The sequence below is a fragment of the Condylostylus longicornis genome, unplaced genomic scaffold (genome assembly GCF_029603195.1).
Source record: "Condylostylus longicornis isolate FDR11 unplaced genomic scaffold, ASM2960319v2 ptg000145l, whole genome shotgun sequence".
Lineage (NCBI taxonomy): Eukaryota > Metazoa > Arthropoda > Insecta > Diptera > Dolichopodidae > Condylostylus > Condylostylus longicornis.
In genome coordinates this window covers 921144-940362 of record NW_026578113.1, presented here as the reverse complement: position 1 = coordinate 940362, position 19219 = coordinate 921144, and the positions used below count along the sequence as shown (strand labels likewise).

The 19219-nt window shown below is 23.1% G+C and overlaps 1 protein-coding gene across 8 annotated transcripts in view; it reads right to left on the bottom strand.

Moving 5' to 3' along the window:
- Positions 1–19219, bottom strand: part of LOC129615699 (protein qui-1) — a 186074-nt gene that overhangs the window by 62879 nt on the left and 103976 nt on the right. For all 8 annotated transcript variants that reach the window (XM_055531052.1, XM_055531053.1, XM_055531050.1 and 5 more), the window contains 5 exons: positions 15040–15174; positions 14016–14185; positions 5897–6066; positions 4880–5012; positions 4631–4793 (listed from right to left, as the gene is read on the bottom strand). In XM_055531052.1, the coding sequence (XP_055387027.1) occupies positions 4631–4793; positions 4880–5012; positions 5897–6066; positions 14016–14185; positions 15040–15174 (771 nt within the window). The remainder of the gene's footprint in view (positions 1–4630; positions 4794–4879; positions 5013–5896; positions 6067–14015; positions 14186–15039; positions 15175–19219) is intronic.

The window sequence follows — 19219 nt, the reverse complement described above, 5'->3', positions numbered from 1 at the left end:
CGTGAAAATTACATGGAATCAGAACGAATCACACGAAAAAATATGTGCAATAAAAAAAATAAATTTTGCATAATTTTAGGGGAGCGTACATACTGTTTTTGGAGGAAAGTAATTTAAAGAGGAGAACTTATTACAAAAGTATTTATGAATTTATTTTAATTTTTAATTATGAAATGACTATTTCTGTTATGATTTCATCATTGTTATTATATAAAACTCGACTTTGCCGTTTTAAAACATTTTTATAATTTTTCAAGAGCAAGTAGCTACATAGTTATTGCATCACTATAATTTTCACATATTGTAACTCGATTTATAATAAAATGAAGGTTTACTCTTTTAAGCTACGATTTACCCTCCATGAACGGAAAGACGAATGAAAATAATTTTTATATATTGCTCTAATGCAATGCTTTCGAATAGCTCTTGTGAAATCACAATATTATGGTCCGTTATGAATGTTGCATAAGTACATACGGATTCCTCATTACTGTAATAAATACCATTGTACACCAACATATTCTTGTATGTTACATACTTCTTTTGTAGCTCTGATGTTTGCATATATTTTATATATTCTCATAAATTCGATTTATGTGAAATAAAAAAATTGTTGAGGAAAACCACTTTATTTTCTTTTATAAATAAAATATTTTTTAAAAAAGAAAAAAAAATTACATATTTGTGATAATTTTAAGTGATCTAAGATATTTGCATAAAAAAGAAATAACTTAAATCCATTATTGGTGGCTGTACATAACAAATACTAAGAGGTAGGCACTTTAATACACACACGCACACATTATATCGTTATACTTGTATGTTTTGTAAATTTTGTTTTGTAATTGAAACGAAAGGAAAATGTATAGTTAAAAACAATAACAGAATAACTGTTATATTAAAACATACTCCCTATACTATTCAAGTATAGGATAGGAGAGTACAAAAAAAAGGAAACATTTTCTTTCTGTCATTCTACAAATGAAATATGAAATTTTCATTATTTAAAAAATTATATATGTATAGTTATTTCAAATTCTATATCAATGTACTCCAATATGTATGAGTACCACAGTTATTTCTGTTAAAAAAAATAGAAAATTGTTACATAAGATTTTTTGCCTTCTTTTAACTGTTATTTATAAGATTTAGAAATAGATTTGTCTTTATTATAACATTTTACTTGCCTGATCTTTTATAATTTATAGTAATGGGTTTATTTTTGAAGTGTAATTTATAATTCAATATGCCATTAATATAATTTCTACTCTATATTATAAGTTATACATAAATACTGGCTGGTACTTGTATATTTCAGTTATGCTTTAGGGAAATTTTAGATTAAATTGAAATAATCATTTTATTTCTTTGTTGTAAGATAAAATTTATAAATAAATTCCATAAATAAATAGAAATCAGTGCAACGCATATAGGAAGTTTATCATATTAAAATTCAATTAAATTGAAATTTGAATTCCTTATTAGAAATAAATACGAAATTATGGCCCCGTGTTTAAAACTCTCTATTTAATTGAAAAATAGGATATCCCACTTTTATTTCACTATCAACAATACTGAATTTTTCAATATTTTCTAATATATTTTAAAATTTTTTTAAATTTTGAATCTTATTAAATTCACGAAATTTTGAACCATTTCGAATTTAAATTTTTAGTTTTCCTTTTGTTATACAATTTACAAAAATTGCAGGCTCATAATTTATTGAACGTGCTTATATTAATTTCAACATATGCGGATTGTCTCCTTTGCGAAACTAAGTTGATGTACCCAAAAAACGAGTTTTATACTTTTTATAAATTTTATGAATGTCTCAAAAACTTAAGCACCGGTAAGGTGCTAAGAACATAAGATTTTTTTCATCACAATTAACATAATGATAAATTGTATATTAATTCAATAAATTATAAATATGATTAATGATTATAGTTAAGAAAAGTTTATATTTAGAAATTTTTTACTTATTATTATCTACATTTTCATAAATTACGAAATTTTCAAAAAAAAAAATTAGTTTGTAATTAAATATTAAATTAAGATAATAAATTAAGATATAGGAAATGAAACGAAGTACAAAATATAAAATATTGTAATATTAAAAGGTAAAATATGTAGACCTAAAACCTTAATAATTACTTGATTGAGTATATGTTATATCTGTTATATAAATATATAGATATTTTATAAATTGAATTTGTTATAAGTTAATTTTTAACTTTTCCATTCATTTAGTAGTTAGTAATTTATTAAGTAATTTATAAGGAAATTGACATTGGTAATGTTTTATTTCAAGGACTTGGTTATAAAACTTCAAGAAGAATAATAACAAAAATATTTTTAAATTTAATTCCTTTCTGTTGAAACTAGCTCGTGATTTAAGTGATTTGTTATACTTCTTATTCTTATAATTTGTTTCTGACATTGTCACTATTTTATTAAAAATTTTTAACTCAAAAATTTATTAATTATTTCAATTTGGCTAATTTGTAACATAATTAATAATTGATCAATTCTTATAATTTGTTATACAAGATTATACGGAAATACTAGATATATGATTCGTTTGCAGTCATAATTTAACATAGACAAATAAATTTAAAATTAAATTGAATCTAAAATTTTCAATTTTAAATTAATTTTAAATCACACTAGGTTGACTATATCTATATAATCTATTTCATTGAAATTCAACAAATAACAATTTTCATGTACAATATTTCAAAATTCATTTTAATAAAAATTTATATAATGTTAATGTGTATAGGATATTATGAATGTACATAGAAATATTATTTATCCATATAAACATAATATTATGATCACATAGACAACCCTAATTATCATAATTGCATGAGATTTCATATAAATTTATTTTAATATTTAAAATGACGATAAAAAAAAAACATAATATGAAATTTTACAGTGATTTTTTGTAAAAAAAAAAAATATGCGAAGTGACATATTCCTGGGAATAATAACATATTGTAGAATTAAAATTAGGAAAAGAAGTGTAGTCTGTCAAAGTTAAATAGCAAATTTCAGTTTAAAAATTTAAAGTTTAGGGTCGGTATATAAACATAAATTAACATTAAATAATAACGATATGAGTTACTGAAATAATTTATTTCATTTTGCATAAATTTAGGGGAATACGGTTTGATACAAAAATTGGTTTTTATACAGTAGATCGCAAAAAACTTGGAACTTTTGCGATCTTATAGAGAGCTACAATTTGGTGGCGAGGCTACAATATAGTGGCAAGACTACAATTTGGAGGAGTAGGCGGGGTTTCAATTTGGATTCTTAAGAAATAATATTTTTATTAAGATTTATTTGTGTAAAAATTTTCGAGTTGTGTAGGATTTTTGTTAGTTGACAAAACAATTAGACAGAATGAAATTAATTGGTACATTTTTGCGAAAATATTTTTTGAAAATGTGATAGAAAAAGTATACATAATATATACACATATATTATAAAATAATAATTTAATAAAAAATATTTATTGCAGATATTGGAAAATCAAAAAAAAACACATTTGGTTTTAGTTGTTCTTTTTGTACATCTAAAAAATTTTAAAATATTTTAATTGAATTTTTATGCTAAATCAATATTTTATATTTTTTATAAATTGTTGTTTTTTGTTTTTGTATAGCTATAAATCATTTAAATAATTTATGTCGAAAATTGCTATTAATATTTTTAAAAGCGATTTTGATTTTCTTTTTTCTACATAATAAATTGAATGCATTATTCAATAAAATGCTCTTATTCTATTAAAATAAAATATGTTATATACATTATATTTTTTATTATAATTGACATCTCATTAACTTGTAATAATATGAAAAATAAAATATTGCATATTGATTTAAATTGATTGTATAACAAGTATATGCAACTCAAATATTTTTGGTATGAATATTGTAGAGATGAAAAAATTTAAAAGGATATGGGAATATTTACAGAATAATTTATAGAGAAAAAATTTATAAGGATGACGGAAAAGGATACTCTTTAGAAGTATAGTTTTTTGATAAGCCCCTAAATAAAGGATAGTAAGACTTGGAACTATTCACAACCAATTGCAAGTATTTCTATAAAAATTTCAATTAATTAAATTTTTCAAATGAATTTACCCGGAATTTGATATTACATTCCCAGATCTATAAAAAGTTAAAAATTAAAATAGATTCTAAAAATTATATTTAAATTTTTTGAATTTGTTCGATCCTGAGCAGTGTTTTTCCGTTATAATTATTTGTTATGTTAATTGTATAGTTCACAATACCATCCTTTATTATTATATAATGTGATCGGTAATTAATAAAAAAAAAATTTATTTAACAAAGGAAAACATAATAATGTGAGAACAACGTAATTAATTACACATTAAACATCCTATCAAATTACATTCCAGAGCAAACCCGCTTAAATTGAAAAAAAAAATAATATAATTGACATAAAGGAAGTAATTTTAACTTTTAATACTATTAGCAATATGCAAAGTTCAAATAATTATGTATTGTTTGTAATTAAAATTTTCAATCTGAATTATATTATTGGTAATTTAAATATAAATACATATGTATATGTGTGTAAATAATATTACCTGGACAGTCTTTTTTCTCCCCTTAATTACATCTGGATCGTTTTGTATATGATCTTCTATTGCATATTTAATTTTTTCAAAAATTTTATTTTTAAATTTATTTAAATAAGATTCATGATCATCTAAATCGGGATCAATGATGGTTGCAGCTTCACCTGGTACTCTACATATATATAAAAATATTGAAATTTAAAAAATTAAAAAAAAATATTTTAAATTAAATTTATTTTTAATATTTTTAAAACTTACATAAACGTTGAATGATTTGTTTCAGTTAATTTATCTTTTAATTTACTTAATCGTTCTCTACATTCAGTATCAAGTGGGCTCTTTTGCGTTGACCATTCACGAAATACTGATATTATTCTTTCTGAAGAAAATTCTGTAAATATAAAAATGTATGATTTTTATTTTAAAATATGAGCACTTGAAGAAAAAGCCTTTTCTGTTTTGATTTTTTAATAATATGTTATATGAAAAGCTTTTGTTTGACGTTTTTGTATGATGGTTTTGTATGACGGTTCTGTATGATGATTTTGTATGATAGTTCTGTATGTGGATTTTGTATGACGGTAGTTAAATATCCTTATTTCAACTTCATTTCAATCTTTTAAATTTTGTTTTTTTCGTTTCTTTTCTTTTCTTGCTATCAAAATTTTTTAAACTCTTATAACTCAGTTCTTATTTAGCAAGAGAGAGATTATTGGAAAGATGGCGGCTATAATCCTACTAAAACCGCCTTTAAGTCCGGAGGTGTGGCCTTTACTTTCCATTATTAAAAAATTTTCGTTTTTAACATGTATAGGGAAGGTTAAAGGGAGCCATTTAAAAAGAAAAATACTAATTTTAGCTACAAAACTTAATCGCAACCATTTTTGAGCAGAATGTAAGAGTGTATGCTAAAAATGGTGTTGCTAAATACCTGTTTTTGTAATTAAATAATTTTAAATTAATTTTGATTCGATTAAATTTTTCACAATCCATCCTGTTAGAATTTCAACTTTACATTCATCACAATAGAAAGCCATCTAAATCTCATCAAACAAAACCCGTGAAAATAATGTTTGATGTCTAAGACCTTCCCTAGTAAACCTTACAACCTGTTTGATTGCTTAATTGCATGCGATCAGACAGTTGCATCTATGCACGATTAAATTTTAACCTATGGACCATAAAAAGTAAGCAATCGAACAGTTGCAAAACTTAAAATTGCATGTCTTCCTGAGGCCTAAATCCAAATAATATTTAAATTAGATTCCAACTTACCTAATGCACGTTCACATTCTCTTTCAATTTGTGTCATTTGAAGTTTTTGTATTTCATTCATATATTCTTCCGATTTTTGATTTGATGTCTTTTGAAATTGTTGTAAGCTTCTCTCAATTATATCTGATAATTTTTGATATTCTTTTCTCCATTCTTTAATTTCCATATCTCTAAAATATTAAATAAATATTTATAGAAAAGTAAATAAAATATTAAAACTCAATAATCCAAAACAAAAACGAAGAAAATAAAAAATTATTACAAAAAAAAAGAAAAACAAAAATAATAATAATAAAAATAAATTTTTATTAACTTTAATTCTTTGTATGTATGTGTTTATGAGTTTGTACGAGTATATAATAACTATAATTATTATAATAAAAATCACAAATGCGGAAAACATTAAAATTATTTTAAGATTATGGAGCTAAAGAAGAAAAATAAAAATGTTATATAATCTATTATTACCCTATTAGTAAGCCGGATAAATGCAAAAGAAACAGAAAAAAAGATTGAAGAAATAAAGAAACGTTAATCTTTTGTTAAATTTTCATTTTAATTGAGCCCATATATTATGTATACCTATGTATAACGTATATGATGTTAATATTCAATGGTATATAAAAATTATATAAATACGTTAAATTGCGTGATAATGATGGAAAAATAGAACATATGTGCATATTCCAGAGCAAATTGTTATTTAAAAAAAATTAATGTACAATTTATTTACAATTTACTATCGAATTAATAAGCAGAAGTTCGAATTTTATATAAATTTTAAATATTATATCGTAAATGCTTGGAATTTAAATATTATAACTTTAAGATTATTTGATCAATGGTGCAGTCGTTATTGCACTTGTCCTTTAAGGACGTTGGATTCAAACTTTTAGAAGGTCACTATAATAATTACTCTTAATATTATAGAGCTTAATATAAAGTTAGATCTAAAATAAAAAGTTAATATAAAAGTAATTGTCCATATATCCTTGATAGGGTTTCGATGGTTACAGTAACTTACAGTAACCAATTTATGGATTTAAGGATTCCTTAATATTCGATATTGCACATCAACAGCAATTTATTATTGTTATAAATGTTAATAATCTTCAATATTTAATATAAAGGCAAATTCACGGCCTTGGTTCCTGACATGTAAAACTAATGCCTAACTCTAAAATCAAGTGGAAAGCGCAAATGCTCCCAAGTGGAGTAAGGAAAAAAAATGTAAGATTCCCTGTGGTCGAAATTTTACATTTACGGTCAATCTGCGCAGTTTAGTATTTTGAGAAGCGAGTCATTAAGTAATAATGGAGTGATATCATAAATCAATTACGCTCCTTAGGATAAGCGTTAATGTATTAAGTTATGTATAAACATAATCAGTATGGATAGGTGCACAATGGCCAAATCAAACAATTATGTCTAAAAAAGATGTAAGGTAGTATTTCAAAATTTGACTTTTTTAAAATTTTGTATAGAGAAACAATAACAGTGAGGTTGCATCTCATTACAGTGAGGTCGCGAGAATCCTACAGTGAGGTCGCACGCTGTGTATTTTGACTGGCAACAGAAGTATGTTCTTATATCCTGATAAATATAATTAGCTTTTCTTATTTATATTTTCTGATCAGTCAGAAATGCATCGCAAATTCAACCTAATACTGTAATTCTAACCATACATAATTGGGATTACTTTAAAAACCTGGTATTTAATTTTAAACAGGTTCTACGAGGAAAAAAATTTAAATATCGCAAAGGATTTTTTTTTTGCAAATTTTTGCTACAAAATTTATACTTTACAAAGTTCTTAAATATTACACTAAATGCAGAAGTTTTTCACAAAACTTATTTGATGACCATTCAATATTATTTCAGTGTAATGTTCCTGGAAATTAAAAAAAAATTTTTTTTTTTTTTTAAAAAAACCCATGGGTATACTACCACCCATTGGGGCTATTTAACTTTAAAAATAATTTTAGTTGTCGATTTCAAAAAGGGAAATATTGAATTCAGTTTCACTGTTATTATTACAATTATCGTTGTTATTATTACACTCGTTGTTGAAAACTTTACTAATGGAAAAAAAAAAAACTTTTTTTTTTCTTAAGTTTGAATCGAGGAAAGTTTTATAGTTTTGAAATGATTGTTGTTATATTTTCTGTTGAATTATTAATGACTAGGAATATAAATTATACTTATAGTATGGTGATGAATTCTTAAAAGTTTTGCAAGTTTTGCAAATAAAAATATTGGAGCGCGCAAGTTGATTCAATAAAATTCAACCGTTATCGTATTGATTTTTTGTTTATTATCAAGTTAAAATTTCTTTTTTAAAATCAATTTTTTCGCAAAACTTGAATGACGATTAAAAAGGCAATGCTAATCGATATAAACAGAAAAATTAATTATTTTTTTTGTTTATTTATAAATAAATTACACAACTGGTTGAATATGTTGTCCGCCCAGACACGCGTATATATGTCAGAGTGGACCCGTTTTGTATGGTATTGTAAGCCGAAATACACACAATAGAGACTTGTCTGAAAGTCAACTTGAAAAAGGAGTATGAAAATCATACCGTTTACCTGTTCTTGGATAGTAGGGCTTCGCACATCCAAGACATTTAAGATGCCACAATAAGACATCCAAGCTAGTCTGGAGCTTTCTTGTTATACTAGTAGAGTTTGAATCGGCGAACAGAGTCACGTTCGTTAGGATGCCTGGCTACGGCATGTGGGTAACAAGGTTACTTTATTCTTGGAGCAGGAATATTATAGGTAAGAAGACAGGATATAAGAAGTCGCGATGGCTATCTTAATTGCAAAAAATTTCCTTCTGCTGACTGAAAAACTGTCGACAAACGTAATATTTTGATAGAGGAAATGATTATTAATTGAAATTAATTAAAATTGTTAGTCAGCGTTTACATTATGAGTTTTTACATATGGTTTCCAAAAGCAATTTTCGATATGAATTTATAAATTAAGTTTTATGTCAACCTGTACAACCAATAACAAAGTTATAATTTCATTTCATAGAACCTGCTTAAACAAAAAAGCAGTAAAAAAATGTAATTAATAAAAACCATGTTCCAACTTAAAAGAACGGAAACGGACGAAAGTAAAACGTATAATAAAATTATTCTTAATGGAACGGAAATTACTTCCAAGATTTTAAAATGAAAATTACATTAAAATTACAATATAAATTCAAATAATAAATTTAAAATAAATTATTATGATTTAAAAAATATATAAAATATTTTTATGTAACACTAATGCAAGAAATAAAAAAAAATTTAATGAAAAATTTTTCATTTTATAGAACAGGATGGTAATAGTACGGAAGTGAAGCGGTTAAGATTTAGAATAAGGTTTAATATTATATCGACATGATGAAGTTAACAATTTTATTTATATGAAAAATTACAGAATTTTCAAATTCCATAACAAAATAAATAATTTTTAAATATCTGTAGAGATGAAAAAATTTTAAAATTACAAGGAATATTGTGGTAATTATTGCAATTGCATAAAAATTGAGATATTGTGTTTTAAATGGCAACTTACTTTCTCATATTGAGGAAATATTAATAATATGTTTAGCTTATTTTAACGAAATGTGATTGAAGCAGTTCTATTTGTGTATTTTTTTTTATGCGAATCACGAGTGACATAAGGAAATACACAATAATTCAAAGTATGCAACAAAAAAACTGCCATAGGCGGATGAGCAAGGTATCGCAGATTTATTATATTTTAAACAGGCTTTACGGAAAACACAGGCTCATTTAAATTGAAATTGAAAATTTTTCAACAAATTCGATCGAGATAATTTGCCTAAGTCAAAAATTTAGAGTTTTTTATTTATTTAAACCTTATTTATTTAAATAACGGCGAGCCTATTTTAATATTTAGAACCAGTTTGGATAAAGATTTTTCACCATAAATATGATTTTTCATAATTTTTACCATTAAAACAATGCGGCCGATCAAGTTCTATTCACATCTTATTTTTTGTTTTTCGAGATAAATTTATCGATCCTTAAATAGAAATGTCAATTTAAAATAATTTAAATGTTAAATTTTCTCATAAACCTATACTATAAATAAATTGTAAAAAAAATATATACGAGTACATGTATTATAAGTACAAGTATAAAAAGGTGTCAATTCCTTATAAAAAATATAAAAATATTTTAGAGTAATTGGACAATATCCTATACCACAATATTGTGTTTCCTTTAAGAATATTTTAGTAAGCTTAATCATACTAAGTTTTCATGGAATTTGAAACCCATGTCAATAATATTTTATAATATTCCGAAATCATGTATGTATGTATTTACTTTTGACTTCTTGATTTCTCAGAAATATCTGTATGAATTTATGAATTATATTTAAGAATGTATGTATGTAATTTGAATAAGATTATAAAGAATACATTAATATTATCTACATAGAATTTCATAATAATTTTATAAGTATATTTTGAAAAATATTATTCTTAAAATAAATAATATGTGAGCATAGTGTATTTGGTTTCTTAAAATACCTTTTTAATAAAAAAATAAAATATTTTTGAATGAATATGTTTTCTTAGGATTTTGTTTATTTATTTAAATATTTCATAAAAAATTTATATTTGGGTTTTTTTTTTTCTTTAAAAATAAAGAATAATTACAAATGAGGTAAAAATTTCATGTGAAATTATTATTTAGGAGTTCTAATTCCTATTTGGGAAATTTCGAAATTAAATTGATCAGAAAAATTAATTTTAATATTCGCTTTCACTTGAATACAGTTTTAAGCCATGAATATTAGTTAAATATTGAAAATTATAAAGAATTTTTTAATTTCTTATAATGTTTTGGTATTTGAATGAATAAGTAGAGATTTGATTTGTGTAATTAAAATTTTCCAAATGAAAATTAGTAGTATCACACCGAGGAAAAATTATTTGTTGTGCTCCTAAATTTGTCTATGCCACTGTCATTCTAGTAGATTTAATTAGAATTGTCATTTAAAAAGCTAGAGTTCTGATTATCTCAACAACTATTTTATAATAAGAACCTAAAGAAAATTTTTAGTGGAAAATGCTAAATATTTCTTTATTTTCCACAAGTATTCTACTAGGCAAATCATAATTTTAATATTAAATTGGCATAATGTAATAAAAATTTGACCTTTATTCCAGTTGTGTATTAAACAATGATGCCAGACTGAATTGCATACAATTAATTATAGAAAATCCATTTTTCTTAAATAGAGTCAGTTTTACTTAACTAGTTGAATAAATTCAAAGAAAATTCATAAATAAAAGGGAACTAAGTGTCTGAATGAATAATGTCATGATTGATAGAGGACTGAATTCAAAAATTTGAGAAAATGAGAAAAAAATTGAATGATTCGGAGAAGAATTTCTTAAAAAATTGTGTCTCTTTATAATTTATTTTTCTTTTACATATTTTCTAAATATACTTACGTCCTTATTAAAAAGAAAATAAATTAATAAAGGTTCATTTAGCCTTAAAATTATTTTGGTGTATGTGAAAAATTATTCAAATATTATGAGTATAAATTTGAGGAAAGTTACATTATTTATGAAGTAATCTCTTTAATACAAAAATTTGTATATGGGTGTAATTTAATTATAACATAAGGATAATAATGATTTTTTTTTTGTTTTTTGTTTTTTTTTTTTTGTTGAGAGAAGTCATTTTGTAGAAATACATAAAGGTATGATGTTTTTAATGATATTATTTTGTATGAGATCTGGCAAGAGTTTAACTGCGACTTTTCGGAGAAAATATATTAATGTATAACAGTTAGCGTATAAAAGATTTTCGAGCGTATAATACAATATTTATTAAATAACTTCAAAATTTATTCATAATGACTGGCAAATGAAATTTTTTTAGGTTTACTAATCATATCTTTAGTGTTCGCTAGTACACGGGTTATGTAAGAGAAGCGTAGGAGTGATTTTATATGTTAATAAAATATGTGCTGTGACTATTATTTTCGCTATGATTAAGATTAAAATAATTGATTTCAGCTAATGAATTAAATGACTATTTAAATTTTCTGGTTTTCTAATCTTTATTTTGGCTTTAAATTCGTTATAATGCTCACAATTCTTCTATAAATGTAACAATAAACTTAGTAATTATTTTCTCTTAATTATTTAAACTCATCATAATATGGTTTTAAAATTAAATTTTTATGTTCAGGAAAATGTATTAAAATATTGATTTTCTTTCATATAAATTTTTCTATAATAGATTTTATAAATAGAAGGCAATTAACAAGACTATTAAAATTGGTCCTTGCGCATTGCATTCTCAATGGTCTGGTATTGTACACCTGAGTGACTCAATAAAAATAGATAATTTTCTTTTTCTGTTTTACAAGTTGATTTATATTATATTTATATAAAATTATAATTTACATTTTTTTTTATAAAATTTAAAACTGTGAGATTTTTCTTAGTATTCTTACATATTGTATACCTATATGATGTTAATTCAGATACATTTAATAAATAGTTCAATTAATAGGTTTGACATACAAATACAATAGGTATGTACTAAAAGATTTCTATTGTTAAGTTAAATATTTTTATAATTGATAGAATTGCCATTGAAAAATTTTATGAATGAAAATTTCTAACAAATTTATTTTATTCAAAAAAAAAAAATGATTACAATGCGAAACCTTATGTGTTTTTTTTCGATTCTATTTTTATTTGTGTGATTGTATTTTATTTTTCGTAATACATGGTTACATTTGAATTCAATTTAATGGTCTAGTAAATTTAATATATATATATATTTTTAAATTATGATAACTTTAAGGAAAAATTTTAAATAATTTATAGGTTTTTTCAATACGTTCCATTGAATTGCAAAAATCGGAGCTTGCTGAATAATATTAAAGTGTTATGTAAAATACATAATATAATCAATTTAATTAAAACGAAGATTTTGTTGCAAAGAAAATTTTACATAAAATGTGACGTAAGTGTTTTAAGTAAATTCAAAGAAATTTTCTTTTGAAATTCCAAAGCATTGTTAAAACATATTGCATTTTGTGAATAATATATATACGCCATTGAATTTATAGCGGACAATAATGTTGATGGTTATATATTTTTTTAGCGTAATAACACGTGTTATAAAACTTCGACTACTTAAGTTCCGTAAAAGACGAATATTAGAAAAAAAAAATCCTAAAAATATGCAATTTTCTAAGAATTTGCTTTTTCTAAGAATTTTTATTTTACTCGAATTACAGTGTTAAGAGGAATTTTAAAATTAAATTATTAAGAAAAAAAACAAGATTCTTAAAGTTATAATTATTTTAATATTAATAAAAATTGTCAGGCACCTTTAATTCATAAATATTTATTTTCATATTTTATATTACAACAAGAATAAGAATGTTTGTGTGAGAGGGAGGAATTTGTTTTAAAGAAATTTAAATTTTTTCGGAAAAAATTTTACACGTTTCTAGCAAAATTGAAAAAATATATAATTTATTAAATTATATATTTTTAAGATTATCCCTCCGTCTACACATCTGTCCGATTAATATGTGTTAGTCCGTCCGTTTGTCTGAGAGTTTACGTTTCCTTCCACTCGGTAAATATTATGCTATTGCAAAATATAGTTAGAGATTATTTTGCATGATTTCATCTTAATAATAATTGTTTCTACTCCTTAAAGTATGCAATTATGTTATGAAAATATTGAACATATTTAAGTTATTTTAAATATTGTATGAAAATGTGCTATTTTACAAACCTATTGTTCAACTTTAATTTGAAATTAAAAGTAACTAGCTATTCAGAATTTTTGTGATCTACAAAAGTATTTCTCATTATTATAAATTTTTAAATTTTCATAATATCCCTAAAAAATATATTTTTGTATTATCTTAAATTTATATTATGAAATACTAGAATGTATTAGAATTAAAAATAAATAGTTTATGATTTCAATTATACAAAACAAAAATAAAAAAAACACAAAAAAAAATCTACAAAATTATAAACAAAAAATTGGTTAATTTCATGCTTAATTAAATCTTAAATGGCCAGTGATTAATTTTACCTATAATCCTCCTTAAGGATATAGTGTTTATCATTATTCTGCTTTGTATACCATTTACAACATATTTCTTTTTCATCGCTATCACAACATTGATTTAAGATAGATGAAAATATTTCATCAGTAATTTTCGTTGGTAAGCACATCCTACCGATTGTCTCGCCAATTAATGCCTAATAAATTAAAAGAAAAGAAAACAAAAAAATAAATATTTATTATTTAGTAATATTAGATAGGATTAAAAACGAAACTTGTATGAAAATATTTTGATAATGAAGAATTGATTCTTATATGAAAATTGTTTATGCATTGGCATGTCGTTATTATTTCCAAATTTATGGAATACACGATGTAATTGAACTTTAGCAGTATTGAAAAAATTTATATTGCCAATGATTTATCAGTTTGAATACTAAGGGGGGTTATTTTGACAATTTTTACTAATTGATAATGATATTTGTAATAAAAAATTTGATATTGTTATTGTGAACACTAAGGAACTTATGGAAATAATTTGTGTCCATAATAAAGCCTTGTAAACTTTAACTATAAAGTGTCATTATCACGTCATCTGCTTCTTAACATCATTCCTAATATTTAATTAAAAACGCTTTTTGAGAGCCCAGAGGTAATAAGAGAAACGTTTGGTTCTGTATGCAAGTCCTAAAAGTATGCAATTTTTTTTAGAATTACAACTACAAAGAAAACAGCTGCATTTTAGCAAGGCCTCTTCAAAACAAAAGCTTGTTTTAAGTTATATTTAGAATTTTTATAAAAAATAGCTGTTTTACTTTAATCATCAAAAAATTAAATATAACAATTTCGTTTTTATGCCATTCTGTTAAAATTATTGGAAAAGAAATAAGAAATATGATATCATTAATTAAATATGATGTAAAATAAAGATAAAATAAATAAAATTTGTAAAAATAGAAATATTTTTATATTTTCTTTCAAAATTTTTTATTAATTAATATTTTGTATTTGTAATATATACAGACACGCTTACATACAATAAAATACTTACAATGAAATAAGTACTTTTGGATACCCGATGGCATGTTTCGATTTCATCTAAATAATCATCAATTAAATATGGATCATGTTCCAAGGCTAAATAATTTTCTGGTCCAGTACCAAAGTGCATATCAACCATTTCGACCTGTGTTTATTTTGTATCGTATTCAGACATTGTTGTTATTTATGAAAATTGAAAATAAAATAATAGAAAAAAAATATGTAAAGATATTTATAATATATTTACGTACATACAAATTATTTATATAAATTGTAAATTCTCAATTTCAATATTTATTGAATATGACATAAAATGCCAGTGAATATTATTAATATTTTAACTATTGTAGTATCTATAGATGAGTTTTTATACTTTTTTTTGACATGGAATGTGTTCGTTTATTAAAATTTTTTTTTGTGTATTTATTTTTGTTTTATTCTTGATTTTTTTTTATTATATTCAGTTGTATTAAAATTTAATCAAAGATATTGTTCGCTTACAGCATATACAGATTGTTTCATTTATTCAACAAATTGTTGTGTTACCCAAACATTTCTGTGTACTTGAGAAAATGGTTCTCTAGATTACAACTACATAGGTTCAAAAGCTATAAATTTAATGTGTACTTGAAGTAATGAAAGGTTTCTATTACTTATACCTTAAACATTGCAATATTTTATTTTTAATGAGAGAACAATTATCCTTTTTTCATATAATTTATGTATCTATTTATGTTTTCTCTATGGTATATCCTATATAATATATGCTATATAATTCTATAAGATGAATCGTATAATAATTTTTAGGTTGATTATATAACAGATTAATATTATAAATCTATAAAAAGGTCGTTTGTTTTCATTGTGAATTCTTATTATGTGACACATTAAATTCAGATGATAGTTAAAATTTTTTTTTTAATGTTATACACGTTTTATGTCAAGGGATTTTAATTTTCAATTTTTCATAATATTCCTTGTACGTATACAAGAAAATGTTATATGTAATATTGATAAATTTCCAAAGATTTCTTATTTCTTTTTTTTTTGTTATATTCTTGCGAATTTATACAATAATATATTCTTGCGAACACAATACATTTAATATACTGGGTAAAAATACAAATAAATTATTATTAAATTTTTAAGAAATTTGTAATATTATTAGAGTTTAAAGGGGGGTAATATAATAATGATTTTTTTAAAGTAAAAAATTGTTTTTAAAAAATTTTCATATATTTCTTATATACACACATAAATAATTATATAATGTATTATAGCAATGTGGATTTGTTAAATTAAATTAAAATCAGGGAAAATAATATTTAACTATATTTTTATTGAAAAATATTTTTGCTCAGTTTAAGTTGTTGTTGCTCTAATTGATATTTTTATATTGAAAAAAATATTTTGCTTTGATTCTAATAATTCACTTATGATGCCCAAAATTGCATACCAATTAATTGTCCACTGTCAAAATTGGCCGAACATAATCTTTAGTATTTAAATTTAAATGATACGCACAAAATTTTTTTTAGACCAACAGCATTCTTAATATAATAACTGTTATACCTTAATATTATTTGTTTCAAATTATATTTCACAGTGTTAGTGAGCTATTTTTTACAAACTTTTTAGAAATCAAAAAAAAAAAATTTGCACATTTAGTATATTTTTTGTTGTTCTACCGCCAAAGAACAAAGGGGTCAAAATGGTCATATATTTTCAATTTAAATACAACTATAATTAAAATCTAAAAATAACAATTACTACTAAATACTGATATAAATATTGTTCATTCACCTTATGACCATATTCAAGACTTCCAAAAATTTCCAAAAATTTAAGTAGGGGCAAAAAATATAAAGGTTGAATAAGTTCTTGAAATTATTTATGATTTTGGGGTTAAGCAAAAAAATTTTGTACCAATATTTTTTAGAAAATTAAGGAAAATAAAAAAAAATATCTAAATATTTTGACAATTAAAGTATCTCTAATGTCATCTTAACCTCAAAAAAAAAAAAAGAAAACGGAATAATTAAAGAAAATTATTTTTTTCTTACTTTTTCTACGATATACATTAAAAATAGTAAATAATGTCCTGAGGATCAAAATATTTTCTCTTTTTCTTTTTCATTTCAAATTATTTCATATTTAGTTCTAGACGTTGAATATAAAACTTTATAATGGAAATCATTATTTTAAAAGGTAAAGCTAAAATGTAAAAGCAAGTAAGTGAGGCAAAAAAAAAAGAATACAAAACAAATAATTTAAAATAGGGATAAAATGGTATTAAAGTATTCTTAGAAAAAGAAAAACAACAACTGAAAAAAATTTGTGAAATAATGGAACAACGTCTGCCTTAGATTATATTTATAGAACTGAGACCAGTGGGGGGTTCTATTTTGTCGTTTTTTCACTTGTTATTTTTTATTAATTTAGTGGTAGCTAAGAGAACAAAAGATTTTTCATATTCATTTGAATTTCTTCTTTTTTGTTTTTAAAGGTCTCTTACCTTTTGTAGTTTGAAGTTAAACAAAGAAATTGAAGAAAAATTATCTACATAATTTAAGTGAAATAAAATTTTTTTCCATTTACAATTTTTTTTTTATTTATTTTACTTTTACTTTACTGCATTTTATTTATTAAAGTCTCGAAATAATTTATTGAAATTATTTTCTTAAATGGAAATGTAAATAATTTTTTCTGTTAGTGCTAGAAGGATCCTCAGAATATTTAAGATATTAATATGAAAATTATCCTAGTAGTTAAAATTAATTTTCATAATCTCTGAGAAAAAAAAAAATTCTTGAGTTAGAGCTAATATTATTTCGAATTAATTAATGCGTTGGATGATTCAAAATTATTTTTAGAAAAGTTGAAAGGTTTCGGTAACCGATATTTGATATGTAGAGTTAATATTAATTAATTTTTCGGTTACTCAATAGATATCCTACTTTTGACAACATTTCTTTGATATTAGACTGAATTTTTGTTCGAATTTTGAAAAATCATTCGATAAAACTTTCTAAGAGCATTTCTTTTACTTAAACTTATGGAAATTGTATAAATTGATTCAATATTTCGAGACTTAATTCCAAGTACGGAAAATTCAAATATTTAAAATACAATATTACGAAATACATTAATACTCTTATAAATATTTTTGCTATGTTGGCACATACACTTCGATTCTGTCCATTCTGAAATATATTTTTTCTTATTTCTGAGACAGTACAGGATTCATATTCGTAATTATTAAATCGTTCTCGAGACATAAATTTTGAAAAAAATTCATAAAATTTTTACTTTGGAATAATCTTACTAAATGCCAATGGGCACATGCAATAACACAATGTTATTTGTAACCTTATAATACACGAAAACCTTACAGTATGTATATTAAATTTTTTTTTGAATTTCTAATTATATTTAAAAAAAAATGCAAACTTTAACCGAGAAACATGAAAATTAAGAAAAAAATGGTGTTTTTTTATAAAATTATAAATTTTGAATATGCAAATTTTATTTATATTAAAAGAAGTTTAAAAGAAAATTGTAAAAGTAAATTATAATATGCAACTTTACTTGCTCTATAAGGTGCAAAACTTAAATTACACTTAATATATGCCTTTATGCATTAAGCGTATGTGTGTACAGAAATAATAATTATACGTCATATAAACTGAATAACAAATTTGATTACCTAAATTACCTTACCATATTAAATTTTTATTTTATTTTTTTTTTAGCTCACCGTATTGTATAAGGGTGGTATTGTAGGTGATTAACCGTAAATTGGACACATATAGTAAGCTTCTAATAGTAATATGTTTTTCTTTGATACACGAGAGTAAATATGTGTGATTAGGTTTTGTTCAGCGAGTTTTTGGACTATCATACAGACATAAACTATTCTAACACAATCATATACATATGGTGTACATATATTAATTCGTAATCTTACCTAACCTTATTTAATTCTAACTTAATTTATGAAAGCGTAAATATTTTCACGAAATCTGATACCAGTTCTGGGATATTTTAACTAACTGACAAAAATGTTCATTAAACTTAAAAGAAGTTTATATAAGAAATACGTTCTCTTACTTTATCAAATAATTATGACTAACTAATTAAAATAAATTTGAAGGAACTTTTTAATTTTGTTAAAATACTAAAGCGGTCGG